The sequence below is a fragment of the Cygnus atratus genome, chromosome 23 (genome assembly GCF_013377495.2).
Source record: "Cygnus atratus isolate AKBS03 ecotype Queensland, Australia chromosome 23, CAtr_DNAZoo_HiC_assembly, whole genome shotgun sequence".
Lineage (NCBI taxonomy): Eukaryota > Metazoa > Chordata > Aves > Anseriformes > Anatidae > Cygnus > Cygnus atratus.
The window spans coordinates 3,750,255-3,764,242 of record NC_066384.1 but is presented as its reverse complement, the minus strand read 5'-3'; the positions used below and the strand labels follow the sequence as shown (position 1 = coordinate 3,764,242).

At 49.7% G+C, this 13,988-nt stretch overlaps 1 protein-coding gene across 2 annotated transcripts; it reads right to left on the bottom strand.

Moving 5' to 3' along the window:
- Positions 1-24: 24 nt before the first annotated feature.
- Positions 25-12,889, bottom strand: CEP85 (centrosomal protein 85). Of its 2 annotated transcripts, none has more exons than XM_035562308.2 (14): positions 12,832-12,889; positions 11,853-11,925; positions 11,153-11,305; positions 8,226-8,950; positions 7,448-7,581; positions 6,458-6,575; positions 5,882-6,067; positions 5,365-5,517; positions 4,937-5,091; positions 4,308-4,431; positions 3,796-3,846; positions 3,604-3,711; positions 2,730-2,958; positions 25-2,465 (listed from the first exon to the last, which is right to left on the bottom strand). In XM_035562308.2, exons 2-14 carry the CDS (start codon positions 11,905-11,907, stop codon positions 2,302-2,304), a joined length of 2,355 nt encoding a protein of 784 aa, XP_035418201.1. In that variant the 5' UTR covers positions 11,908-11,925; positions 12,832-12,889; the 3' UTR covers positions 25-2,301. The 2 variants fall into 2 exon arrangements, with proteins under 2 accessions (XP_035418201.1, XP_035418200.1); XM_035562307.2 differs by lacking the exon at positions 12,832-12,889 and adding an exon at positions 12,010-12,069 and having other exon boundaries at positions 33-2,465.
- Between the last annotated feature and the right edge of the window lie 1,099 nt (positions 12,890-13,988).

The window sequence follows — 13,988 nt, the reverse complement described above, 5'->3', positions numbered from 1 at the left end:
TACCCTGCCACCCAGGACTGCTTTGCACGAGTGGAGCAGAGCAGCTTTATTTTATACTCAAAATACTCGGTACAAACAAGTGGGTGAGACAAACGCTCGTATAAACAAACACACCTGCGCTCGACTCGACAGAACCGCAACGCGGGGCTGGCCGGAGCGGAGCAGCGGAACGCACGCCGCACGAGCAACGGGGCAAGGCGAGGGACGTGGTCCTGCCGGCCCGGCCCTGGGTGCTGTGCGAAGAAAGGTCCAACATTTCCCCCACCCGGGGGCTGGCAGGCACACGGACACGAACGGGCATCACCAATGTAAGCCAACGGTCCAGTTTCGCAGGATAGCGACACGGCCTTTCTCTTCCCCAAAGGGAATAACACGACCTGAGCGACACGGAAGCCAGGGCTTGGGGAAGGGGCCCGAGCCGACGCAGGCAGCACAGGGCCAGACGTGCGGCTGCGAGCACGGGCTGAGATGAGGTTTCTGTGCTGTGATCCCATTTGCACAGCCAGTTTTGTAGGGGCACGCGTGTCCCCGCACAGCACCTGGGAATTAAATCTGCCAGCACCCCGAGGACGGTGTGGGGAGAAGGGCGTACCACCGGCCTGCCGGAGAGCAGGCTGCCGAGCTGGCGCCGCCCTGCCTCCTGTGCCTAGAGAGCTCTCGGCAGCCAGGACGAGTGACTTCAAGAAACAGCCTCGGCCCACAGTTAGCTCAGGACATGGCATCAGCAGTCTGGGGACAGACACAGCCAGAAATGTAGTAACACATCAGACGCTGAAAGCTCCACAAGCCGTGCTGTGGGTTGGCATACTAACCAATTCGTCACCCGTGGTAGCCAAACTCCAAGAACAAAACAGATTTGGTCTTAACTTTTAACTCAAAGGAATAACAAGAACATTTCTCCTAAAGGTGGGGCTCAGAGCCCCAGCACGAACCAAGAACATCTGAACGGGCAGAAGTTTCAGCAGCATTTTTCCCCTATTTTATCACTGTCTCTTAGCTTGTGAGTCAAGAGTGAGATGGCAACCACAAGTTTCACCCTCAGCACCACAGCATTGTCTCATCAACACTCAGTACCGAGAAGTTGCCACTCAGATCCAAGAGGCTGTGACAAAATGAGCTGCACCCCATGCTGATTTATTTAGAAATCCAATTATTTAGGACAAGAGTCGGGAGCAACCAGAGAAGCAGGGGCACTAAAACAGCCAGAGCCTCGCTAGGATCAGGAAGGGCTCTTGGACCCAGCTGTACAATCCTGCTGCCCTCTCAGGACCGGAATGGGAATGGCTTTCTCCCTAACGAGCAGAGACCCAAGCAGAGGTGTCTCCCCACTGGCCTGCAGCAGGGCCCCCCCTGCAGCTCAGGCAGGGGTTCCGTGCATTCAAGGCTCTGCAGGCTCTGCAGGATGGTTTGTGATGGCTCTAAAGGCTGCTTCCAAGAAACAGCCACTCCTCGCCCTGCCAGCAGACGCATTAGGCACAAGGCAGTGCGTGGACAGGAAGTTTCTCTAGCACATTAAGGCACTTCAGCATCAATCTGCTTCCTCTGCAGGCTGAATCATAACTCACACTCGGAGTGCCATTTCAAGGGGGATAAAAGGCTTAAGGCTTCTGGGGGTAACAGCGCTCAGGGGGAGCATTTGGAGTCTTTTTTTAGCGTTGCTTTATTCCCTAACTGCTGCTGGCTACCAGAAGAGTCTGGTTGCATCTACCTGAGCAAAGCAGGTCCTGTTCCGCGCATGGCTACACAAGTATCCAAGCCAGAACTGCGCACAGAGCATCTGAGAAGCCTGTAGCACCTTCGTGTAATTAGCAGTGGTATAACTAGCACACCTGCCTGCCTACGAAATCCAGAATTCCCCCAAACACCCTGATAATACTCCGGTCTTACAAGTTGCACAGGATCTGCACAGAGAATTTATCAGAAAGACCAGGGCATCTGTTTCCTTTTAGTGTTGGTTTTAACTGTCACATTTGCATGTTCAGTGTTTGACATGCCTGGAAGGCTATTCAGAATTCATCTCCCAGAGTCGGAGACCACACCAGCTCCAGCAAATACAGCACAAACACATTCCACAAGATCAAAGCTACTGCAAAGCCCGACACCGAAGCCCTGAATGATTCCAGTTAGCCAGTCAGCAGCTCAACGCTTCTGGCAACAACCCCCCTGATTTCTCATGGATAAGCCACGTCTTGTACCCAAGCGTAGGGATGGTAAAGTGCTGAATAGGTTTTCGGTTGCAGGAGCTCTAGCCTCCCGAGAGTTTCAAGTCTTCACTTCCTGTCTTACTTTGGGGAGAGTTCTTTACTGAGTGATGCAGTTGTCTCCCATGTCCTGAGCATATCTGTCAGATATCGCCGTCCTCAAGTCCTCCACCTCTTTGTGAAGCTGTTTTACCTCCACCAGTTTTTTTGCAAGCACATCGGGGCTCAGCAGGTCATCCTTCTCCTTAGCTGAGTACTGTGCAGCTGGGGAGTCGGAGAAAGGAGTTACCTCAGACATGCAATTCTGACCAAGGGTCATTAGCAAGCGACACAAAAACAACGCGTGTTTGCAACAGAGGTACTACTTATCATTTAGTTGTTACAGCACGCATCTTTACAGCATGCTAACTACAGAATGAAGGTTCAGAAGCCCAGAAAGATGAGAACCTTCCATGCTTTATGTGAGGTACTTAATTCTATTGCAGCACGAGCCAGAGGGTTTGCTATGCCATCACTCCGCATACTTACATCGAATACCCAGGAGCAGGGAGAGATTGGGATCCTTGCCCTGCGCCCTCTGAGTGACAATGCTGTAGACAGACTGCAAATCCTGCAGGCAGCTGGCCAGCTCGGCGTGCAGCTCCTGGGCAAGGTGGGCTGTCTCAGCAGGCAGCGGCTGAGTCGTTAGCTCTGTCTGCCGCAGTCGTTCCTGAAGGGTCAGGTTCTTCTCAATGAGATCCTGGTTCTGCACTGAAAGCTGAACAAGTGGCCACAGCAGATTAGTGGTCACTTAGTACAGAACAAGAGCACTTCACAGCAACGTAACAACTGCTCCACGATGGGAACACCGAGGACAGGAGGAGCAGGTTTCTATATCGAGCCCTCCAGACTCTCACTAGATGAGAGAGCGAGCAAGCGGCAGCCCTACACAGGGTGTGAGCAGTCTGCTTTCCTGGCTCAGACAGCTGCACCGTGGTGTCGCACCATCCCTGCTGAGGTGCAAAGCAGCAGAGAGCCTTTCAGGAAGTTGTGCACCAGCCTCTCACCCCAACGTTGGCCTTCCCTTCCCACAAGGGCTGCCACCACGCTTAGGTTCCTTTTAGGCTTGAGACTGGGGCTCAGCCCTGCCCTTCAGCCAGGGCTGCAGTGAGTTCAGACTCCTGCTCACTGCCTTACTGCCCCCAGCTGGCTGCTTCAGTGCTCTCCAGCACAACCCACAGCCCCAGCTGAAACTGACTTTCTGCTCCTGTTTTGGAACAGCAAGGAACTCTTTTCAGAGCACTGACAGAGCAACAGGAAGCAGGAGAGGTTGTGCTGTTGACTGCAAATTAGAGGCATTACTAAAACACATAATCCACTGTTCATTCAACTGCCACGCTCAGGTATTCTACACCACTCTGACCTCTTTCACAGCAGTCCGGAGCTGCTGCAGTGCATTTTCCCTTCTCATTGCCTCCTCTTTCAGAGCTTGGCTTGTCCCCTCTTCCTGGGCCACCTGTTCTTCCAGGTTCTGGAACAGAGCATGGGAAACCAGTAAGTCTAACTTGCTTTATAGCAGATTCAATTTCTAGTTGCCTCCACAGTCACCCCTCACCTTTACTTGCAAAGACAACTGCTCCATCTTTTTCTGCTGTTTGTCCACAATCTGGAATCAAAAGCAGAGACATAAGAACTGGCCACACAGACTTCCAGCAATAACACCAAGACTTCTCCTCCAGTAGGACAGCGTCCCCTCTCCTCCTCATTCCTATCCACTTACTGCTTTAATTACTGCCTGTTAGTAGGGGACTTAGATTCCCTGATAAAAGGCACCCGATGAAAGATGTATCAGCTATAAAAAGACTGGTGAAGTTGCATTCTTGTGGTTTTCCTCTGCCTTTCTCTGTATTCTGCAACTTCTCTCTAGTGTTATCCTACGAGTGAGTGCATGGTTATCACACCAAGACCAGTTCTTAAAACTTCTCTGTTTAGAACTCCAGAAACTGCTGTTTTAGTGCAGTTGTAACTGCCTACTAATACAGAAGTCCTTGATTTCATTTTTTGTGCCTAGTGACTCAGTGGAAGGAAAAAAAAAAAGTGTGGTTCCTGGTTGGGAGGGCCTGTTACCTTCTTGAGACAGTCACATTCTTTCTTCAGAGAGTCATTTTCTATCCTCTGTTGTTTCTCCCCATCCTGTGCAAGAGGTCCTCTTTCCACATTCTTGACACACTGCTGCACCTTGTCCTGCAAGCTGAAATTAGCAGAACACCATGGGAAAGAGAAACAACTTTATGTGGGGTGTTTCCCTCTCTAGACAACATGAGGAAGCAAATGCTTTTCATAGCAGATGTCAGTGTCAACCTGTTTGCATCCCAGCTTGCAGACTGCAAGAGCTGTGAAAGAAGGAGTCCCCTTCCCTGGACACAGCCCTGGGCATAACATTTACAGAGACCTAACCACTGAAGGCCACAGATCTGTTTTCCAGAGAGTTACATTGAGACCAATAACCAAGAGAGAAACTCATGTGACAAAGAGGAGCCGCTGTTTCCTTCAGCTATTTTGTTCTGCTCCCACCCTCCACTCTTGGCATGCAGAATTTGCACAGTGCTTTGGTGAGTGGTCACATAATCATCACGAATCAATGGTAACCCGGTTCTGAGAGGTGGGACAGTGGCTGTGCTGAATTATCACTGTCCTCGGGCAGCTACTACTTCAGTCCTAAGATGAAGCTCGTTCTAATCCTCCAGATTTTTTACCTGCGCACAGTAGAAAGAAGCTCCAGTTCCTTGTGTTTTTGGGTTTCCAGCTGCATCTCTTGCTCCCTGAATGCAGCCCGGACATCTCCGAGCTCTGTTTCCAGTGCCAGCACTGTTTCTTGCAGAGCAGTACTCTTCAGTTCAGATTCCTTTAGCTGCAAAGACAATCACAACTCTAGAGGTCTCCCAGGCATTTCATCACATACACAACATGTTTCAGCCACACTCACGAGGCAGATTTTTTACTAGTTGGGTGGCCATTCTGAGCCACAGCTCGGAACATTTGTCCTCCAAAAAGGGCAGACTGCAACTTAAATTGGGCAGCTACACAAGGGATTATTTGTGGATCTAGAAAAGCCACCTGAGCAAGTGTCTGAAGAGACAACTCAGAGAAATAAGAAGACATCATTACTCAGAGAAGGTTTTACCTTCTGACTCTGTTTCTGGTGGTCCTCAAGAGTTGGCAGATCAGCCAGGTATCGTTCCAGGGTCTCGATTCTCTGTTGCCTCTCCCTGTTTTGTTCAGATTCCTTCTGGCATTTCTTTTTAAGATTATTAATGTGTTTGTCTCTTCCCTTTATCTGCAGGGATGGTTATATACAAGATTAGTTTACATAATTTCTTGTCTGTTCTTTAGTCCTCTATTTGCCTACTCATTTACCTGTTTGCACAGCGCTCAACCTCAAAATGCAAGACCACCTTACCTCAGCACCATCTCTGCTCACTTAAAGACAGGCTTCTTCTCTGGTTAAAAGAAGAGGTGCTGAAATACTTCTAACTACTGGAGGAAGGGGTTTTGCTTATAAACCAAAGTACTCTACACGGAGATCAGAAAATACCTACAATATTACATTTCCATGGAAAGCTTTCATTCGCCAAGGCACTATGATGAATTTTGGCTTCTTAAAGAAAAGACATCTCAACTCTAGAGCAATGGGATCATACCCTTTCTTCCTGCTTCTTTAACTCCTCTGCATGTTTCTGCATAGTTTCCTTCAGCGTTTCCCGGATCAGCTTTGCATCCACCTCTGCAGCAGCCAGTTTTCTCTCTAATTCAATCTTCTCCTTACTGAGGGATTCAGTCTTCTCTGTGAACTGTGCTCGGAGAAACGTGTTCTCCCGTTGCAGCTCCTGCAAACACAGACAGCCTGTGAATTCTGTCCGTCAGAGCTAACAGTTAGAAACTGGCACTAAGCAGCCGGCTTGTTTCAGAGCTGTGGCTAAGCCCTCCTAATATCCAAGCATCACTCAGCCCACCTTATACATAGCAAGAAATAACACTTGTCGTAGCGCTGCCGGGCACTTGCATCACTAGCACAGCTTCTAAACAAACCTCAGTGCTTCAGGGCTTGAAATCTCTAGAGTCACAGCGACTCTCAGAGATGTCAGATAATCAGGACCACACACAAAGGATAATTAGACTCTGCACAGCCCTCCTACTCAGAAAATACCTAATGAAAAGTGGTAGGACCAGGGGATTCAACACATATTTCCCCCTCACAGCCTGTTGCACCTAATTACCTGCATTCTCAACATGTAGACGTCTCCATAGGGTGCTGCACAGCCAAGCAGGGCACTGTGAACCTGCAGTTCACTTTCCCGGACCTTCTGCTCCAACTGGGATATGTGCTGTCTTTGCCTGTACAGAAACAAAACCAACCAAAACAGATAATACACTGTTCTCAAACATACGCCTTCTTTTTAATGGTAGTAAAGAGAAGAACAACATAAACGGAGCCACAGCAACTCTAATGCTTGATATAATGACAAGCACAGAGGAAAGACAGCCCTACAACTCAGAACTGGCCCGCAGAGCAGTAATCTGAAAGCTGCTCGTTTTTGACCTCTTCACAATTTACACAAACTTTTCTTCTGTCTCTTCCCTTAAAAAAATTCCTGCACCACTCCCCACAGCAGCAGTTGTACATAAAACACAGCAAGCCCTGCACGTTCCGGAGAATCCAGCTTGACTGTGGATCTTTGAGTGAAATTAACAAACAGGGGACTCAAAACGAGCAAACAGAAGAGGTATTTACAGTCCAAATGCTGAAGGCAGTTTTCTTTAAAACTAACTTTTTCAAAAAGCATACAGACCACCAGCATTAGCTAGAAGTGTTTCTTGCCAGCCCAAACTCACAAAGAACAAATTTAAAATAGTTATCTCCAAGAGCTCCCAGAAGCTCCTCAAGGAAAGAGGTGGTAGTTTCGACATTCTGCATGACTGTGATGTAAACAAAAATCTTTATTCGTTATAAAACACAGAAAATTATAGCCAAAACTGCTTTATTTGAACCCTTATGGATCACCATCCCACTTCCACGACAAAGGGCAGGAGAGCATGTGAGAATAGCAGACTGTTCTCAAAGGTCACTGTGTTCTTTAGAGAACAAGAAAGATCATTCAGGTTAAAAGGACTCAGAGATAGGAACTTTCTTTGGTATTTTCAAAACTGTCCCTTTCCAAACGGAAATATACAAGTCCTTAAACTACACACCAGTATCAAGCCCTCACCTGTCAATAAGGAGCTCTTTCTCCTTGAGCAGGTTTTCATTGGAGTTCAGGATATTGATCCACTGGGCTGGATCAGGTGCAGGTAGTGAAGGAGAATACATGGAGGGGTGGTGGCAGGCACCTCCATTTTGTAACTGAAAGAGGAGACAAAATAACGAGGGAGAGGTTTATGCTCCACAGAGGTAATTGCAACATTGCTAGAGCTATTTTGCACACAGTGTGCTCATCTGCATGCCAGGACACAGCTATTTCAGTCTCTGTTGATGTCCAAGAACGAGTAACTTTGCCCAAGCACAACTGGAGACTAACAAATAATTTTAGATCACTGCGCTAGCTCACTGGAAACAATTTGTCTCCATTAGGGTACAGCTGGTAGGAGGCAATAAACAAACTTTCCCTCTAAAAAAACAACAGCATCTTTTGAGACAATCTGCTTCCTAACTCGTAGATATGGAATAAAATTATAAACCACTAAGAACTTCTGGAAACTGATGAGTTTTCTTGCAGTTTCTGGTGGACAGAATATTCACCTCTTGATCCAAACCGAAGCGTTGTGCAGTGCTGCAACATAATAAAGGACTGCTCAGCATAAGCAGCATGTCAAGTGATACCTGTGATACCCCCCATGTTGTAAAAACAGGTAATTAGGACACTTTTAATGTAAGATGGGGAGAAGCAGGAGACGTTTTCTCCCATGCTTTGCAAGTCCGAAACGATGATTCACGATTGAAGAGAGGAAGAGTTTCAAACTGGTACATTCACACCCCGTGCCCCTTACCTGCATTTGCTCTATTTGCAACCGCACGTTCTCCAGCTGTTGTTTCCAAGCACTGAGCTCGCAGACCCTCTCATGCGGATGTAGCGTGCAGGTGTCTTGCATCCATGATCGAGATGAAGGAGTTACTGGTTTTGAAAAGAAATTGTTAGCCTGGAGTCCCGTTGGCATCAGCCTGCCGCCATTTGGCCACGTTCCATCCTGGGTTTCACAGACTCCATTAGCCCCCGCAGCCTGCTTGCTCTCTGGCAGCACCTTATAGTGTTCCTTCCCTGCTTCAGCTGCCCCGGAGTTTGGATTGAACTTCTGAAACCTGTGGAGAGGGTCAGCGCACAAACTATCCAGAAAGACAGACTGATTAAGGGTGCGCTCAATGGCAGGGGTGTCAAACTTCCAAGTATCTTCTGTTCTCATGTGATCAGAAACAGGATGCCAGGATTGCTCAAAACCATTTTCCCCTGAAGTCCCGTAGAGACGCGAGAGATCCCTGGGCGGCACCTGAGATGACTTCCCGGCATTAAAGTCTCCGTTTCTCATGAGTCCTGCGTGTTCAGAAGCTGAACCTGGCACAGCAGTTTTGGAAGTACTCTGCGAACAGCTCTGCTCCCCTGCCAAGCACAGCTTGGAGGGCGAGGCACCCAACGTGGATGGCATAACATGGGCTGTCGGGATGGTCACTTGGGTTTTGATGGGCTGGAATGAGGAACCGTTACTGGAATTGCAAAAGTCTAGGGAAAGAAGAGCGATGTTTTAATGCGATGTTTTAATTACAATCCTGAAAACAGCCTGCACGAACAGCTGGACAACTTTCCTAAAGAATCTAAAAAAAAGTGAACCTTTCCCCCATACAAAAGGGCAACTAAGGCACATCTGTGTTCCCCCTCACTACAAGTTTCGGGAGCCTGTTGACATTTTCCTACCACAGTAAAACCATAGGTAGAATCCACGTTTAGATCAGTACACGTTTTTAGCTGACTCTAGCTAGCTAATACACTAGCTACTCAAACGTAATCTTAAGTTAATAAGGTTATCTTTCAACACACATAGAAACCAAGTCCTTTAAATTGAATAAAAAGGCTGAAACTTACTCAGCTGAACACTGAGACCTTGATTCTGCTCTGCCCGTCCCACAGCTCAGCGACTCTGAATTGTAACCAAAGCTAACTGGAGACTCCACTTAAGCCCATGATGAGCTTCAAACATAGCTGAACACTACATCACCGGGTAGTTGACCTTCGAACTCCTCCAGGACTCAGCAGGAAAAAAGCTTTTTCCAGAGGCTACAGGAATGGCTCTCGAATATTGCCACAGGAAATGAGATACAGCAAACGCATCCCGACGTGAGCCTGTCCTGTCGGACAGACACCAAACCTGGCTGCGTAGGGTTATTCTTAGCAGCTCTCAGATTTCAATACAGCAACAGCAAGAGCTGAGAAAAGCAAACACCAAAACGCCTGTTTCCTCTCCTCGTCCCGACACATCGTGTATCACACTAACTTCAGGTTTCTCCTGGATACACAAGCTTGTTTTCTTCACGGGTTTGGCTAAAGGCCCATCCCCATATGATGTTTCTTTAATCCAAGGTCAGGACTGCAAGGTCACCCTTCGGTGTGGTTATAACCACTGCTACAAGGAGGAATAAAAGGTAACAATCTGAAGATGACTGAAACCAGGTTCTGAAAAGACCATCACCAAACCACAGAAAACTATCACGATAAAGGCACAAGACCCTTTCCTCAGAAATGAGCAGAAAGCGTGGGGGGGAATCTCTTCAGACACTGCTTGGCTGTGCCCAGGAACTCCAGAGAACACCGTGCTACCAAGCAGTCCCAAGTACATTCACCTTGGCAAACAGCGGAGAGACAGTACAGTTTCCTTTTACAGCCCCTAAATTTATCCCCCAGTGTCACTATCAGGAACTTGAGTTCACTGACCAGCACGCCACGTGCGGATGCTGGAATCGGTTCCCTGAATGTGCTAAGGGTCGTCACAACAACATCTCTAAGCGATGAACTGACCTGAAAGTCAGCGTGGCTCAGCCAGCTTTCGGTGCTGCAATTCAGCCTAAGCTCTAAGAAAGAAGGCTATCGCTCTGCGATATTCAGAAGGGCAATTTCCCAAAGAAATATCACCTCCCCTGCCCTCAGCATACAACTGAGGAGCTTTATTATCCTGAGAAAGGCTAGAGGAGACTCTTAGACACGCCCTTTAGTAATATTTCCACAGGCCATAGGCTTTTAAAAGCCTTCATTTCACCTCACAGATATTAAGAACTGCAGCTCACTCAGAAGACACAGGGCAGCTTGTGAAACGCACAAATGGGTGAAGTACATTGCTTTAAATAACACAAACTGCCTCGCTGCTGGAAGAAGAAGCAGTGAATCAACAGTGTTTTATGTCACTCTCATGAATGAAGATGAAAATACAAGCACGAGGGAACGCCGGGTCAAGCAGTTCCACTTCCCATGCTTTAGCTGAGTGCAAGACTCCAGCACTCTCCAGGAAGAGGCACACAACTTTAACACCGACAGAACTTATGCACAAAGGCACACTGATCTTAAGTCTCTAGAGGCAGCTATAAATGGTTTGTTAAAAAAGCACACAAGACTAAAGCACCCACACACCAGTATCAAACAGCAAGTCACCGATACGGCTCTCTAGTCAGTTAAAAGTGCTTATTACAGTTAAAAGACAAGCAAGCTAGCCTGGAGAAAAAGTGAATTCCTTAATTACTTATCTGTATTTTAGGCAGCATATCTGTGCAGTTAAGCACTGATTTTGAAACGGTCTCTAAACATCACTACAGATACTGCTCTCTCCGAGTTCTACATTCTCTGGGGGTCGGTAATATTGGGCCGTTTAATGCTTGTTGGTCTCAAGAAAACCACAAATCTGGGATCGTTACTGCGTGATGCCGTGCTGACAATCACCTTCCGTGCTGTCTGAGCAGGAGGTCCCAATGCCTGCATCCCCACTGTCGGCCACACTCGAGCAGCGACTGAGGCGGCTCTGGAACTTCACGGACAACATCGGCGTCTTCCAGTTGGTCTCTGAGAAATGACTCTTCTGAGTGGGGCTGGGAGCTAGAGAGAAAAAGGCAGTGACGTTTATGTATTAGCAACAGACTGAAAAGTCTTACTATACAATTTAATAAGCCATACTTAATTACCCTTAGTGTTGTTGCTAAAGAAATCTCTTTTGGAAGCACAAGGAGGTCAAATAGTATCAACAGATATAAAAAAAAAAAAAATCAATCTTGTTAAGGAAGTCAGAACAAACAGCAATAAATTATACTCCCACTGATAAGTTTGGTGATACTACACTAAACTGACACTCTGATAATTAGGAGCAGTGTTGGCACGTGGCAATACTATTAATGGTAAAGCTACATTCTTGCATTAGTTGTTAAGAACTCTTCTCAATTTATCAGTTGTTATTCAAGAGATGGGTCCATTATCAAACGATGGTCTACCCTTGGATACCCACGCGATGATTTAACTTCGCAGGAACAGGACATTGTCTTTTAATATAAAGCTTTTGGTAAATAACTCTTCTCAGGGTCACGTCTCCTCAGGGAGACTGAAACAGGATCCCACAGCAGCGCGGCTTTAAAGAAAAGACTGCCCTTACCCGATGGACTGTTCTGCTGGAGCCTCAGGTCTGGGTGTTTCTCAAGAGCAGCCATCTTATTTGTTCCAGTCGACTACAAGGCAATAAATAAAAATCATACTTTAAATGAGTACAAACCAAACCCCGCTCCCACTGACCAAGCACAGCATACACACACATCAGCTACCCTTCGTCCAGAGTAATACAGCATTGCAGATTTAATTAGCATCCCCCGAGGGCATCACTGCAGCAACAGAGGCAGTTCTTAAAAGCGAGCAATTATTGCAGGATTTCTTCGTGCCTGAGAACTGAGGAGAGTTCCTGTTTGCAACATTCTCCAGGTACACAGCTGCTCAGCAGCGCCTTTCAACCGGGGCATGTGTTATACCCATTGCAGTTATTTATAGTGCATCAGTCACCATGGTATCTATGCACCGGCTCTTACAGCGACTGGAAATTTCCCTTTAAAAGTCTTAAATCCAACACAGGTCGTTCCTGCCCTCTGTGGAGGTCACTGAGCAACTACACGCAGAAAGAACTCCGCGTTACGTGCCACGAACGCCCGTCAGCACCTACCCCAAAGTGAGATTTATCACAGTGCTTGGGGCGATGGATTTCCTGAGGAAACGGAATTCCCTCGCTCCCCAGCACTGCAGCGGGACCCCGAGGGGGAGAAACTCCAGCGTGCGCCGGGCAATGCGAGAGCCAAAGCGGCCAAAGCGCTCGAAGCGCCTGCAGAGGAGCCCCCGGCCGTGTTCCCAGCGCCAGCAGCGGGCCCAGGGCCGCCCCCGCAGCAGGAGACGGGCCCGGGCCGTGAGGGGAAGGGGGCAGCGCCCGGCCTGAAGCGCCGGGGGGGGGCTGAGGCGGGGGTCGGCGGGCCCGGGGGGGGCTGGTTTCACCTCAGGGGGGCCGGGTGGGGGCCCGGTATCACCTCACGGGGCCGGTTTCACCTCAGGGGGGGGGGCCGCGCTGCCCCCGCCGGGCCGGACCCTGCCCTCACCTGGCTCCGCGGCGGCGCCCGCGCTCCCCGCGCGCCGCGACCGTTACAGCCCCGGCGGGGGGGCGGGGCCAGGGCACGGCGTCCTCCCTCGCAGCCTATCAGGCGCGATGGCCCCGCCCCTTCCCGTCGCTCATTGGCTGTCCCCAACGCCGATTCCCCGCCCCGGCGGCGGTTAGCGGAAGGAATGTGTCCGCGGCGGCCACCCGTAGGGCGGGGCCTCGGGGAAGGAGGGGCGCCGGCTGTGCCCGTGCGCCTGCGCAGTGTAGAGGCGGAGGGGGGCGTTGCCTAGCAACGGAGGGGAGGCGTTGCCTAGCAACGGGGCCGCAGCCTGCCCCCGCCCCCCGCTGCCTCGGCCCACAGGGGAGAGGGAATCCTGCGGTCATTAACGTTGGAACCCTAAAATAATTAAATTTGGAGAAGGAACCCCAAAGTCATGAAATTTGGAGAAGGAACCCCCAAAAGTCATTAAAGCTGGAGAACACCTCCAAGCTCACCTGCTCCAACCGTCCCCCCCCCCCCCCCCCCCCCCCCAGTGTCACCCACTACCGTGTCCCTAAGTCCCGGCCCCACACAGCACCACCCCGAAACCAGACCCGATGGCCGACCGCGGTGTCCAAATGCTTCTCAAGCTCCACCAGGCTCGGGGCTGTGCCCATGTCCCTGGGCAGCCTGTCCCTGTGCCCGACCACCTCTGGGTGCAGAACCTTTCCCTAACGCCCAGCCTGACCCTCCCCTGTCCCAGCTCCCCAGGGTGTCCCCGGGGAGCAGAGCTCAGCGCCTGCCCCTCCGCTCCCCTCAGCCTCCTCTGAGCTGAACAAGCTGAGGTACCTCAGCCGCTCCTCATACACTGCACCCTCCAGACCCTTCATCCTCTTGTAGCCCTCCTCTGGACGCTAACAGTTTTATATCCTTATGTTGCAGCACCCAAAAAAATGCACACGGTGCTCAAAGCTACACCAGAGCAGTGCAGGACAATCCCTTCCTCTTTGCCCCACGTTGCCCCCCACCCACAGCCTCAAAGGTCCTACCACCTCCTCGGGACCCCCATGTCCCCACAAGCCCCAACAACCGCTGTGGGGCAGCTTCCCCCAGCACAACCCCTCACCTGCTCGGCCGGGAAGGTCGGCGCCGTGCTGGGTGCAGTGCCCTTCGTTATG

What these genes read in the sequence shown, in the direction of transcription:
- CEP85 (XM_035562307.2), bottom strand. Translation starts at nt 12,060, where the DNA reads ATGCTAATTAAATCTGCAATGCTGTATTACTCTGGACGAAGGGTAGCT. An exon ending in TCTACATGTTGAGAATGCAG is followed by an intron (nt 6,068 to 6,457) that starts GTAATTAGGTGC and finishes CTGTGTTTGCAG; the next exon opens with GAGCTGCAACGGGAGAACAC. An exon ending in TAAAGAAGCAGGAAGAAAGG is followed by an intron (nt 5,518 to 5,881) that starts GTATGATCCCAT and finishes CCATCCCTGCAG; the next exon opens with ATAAAGGGAAGAGACAAACA.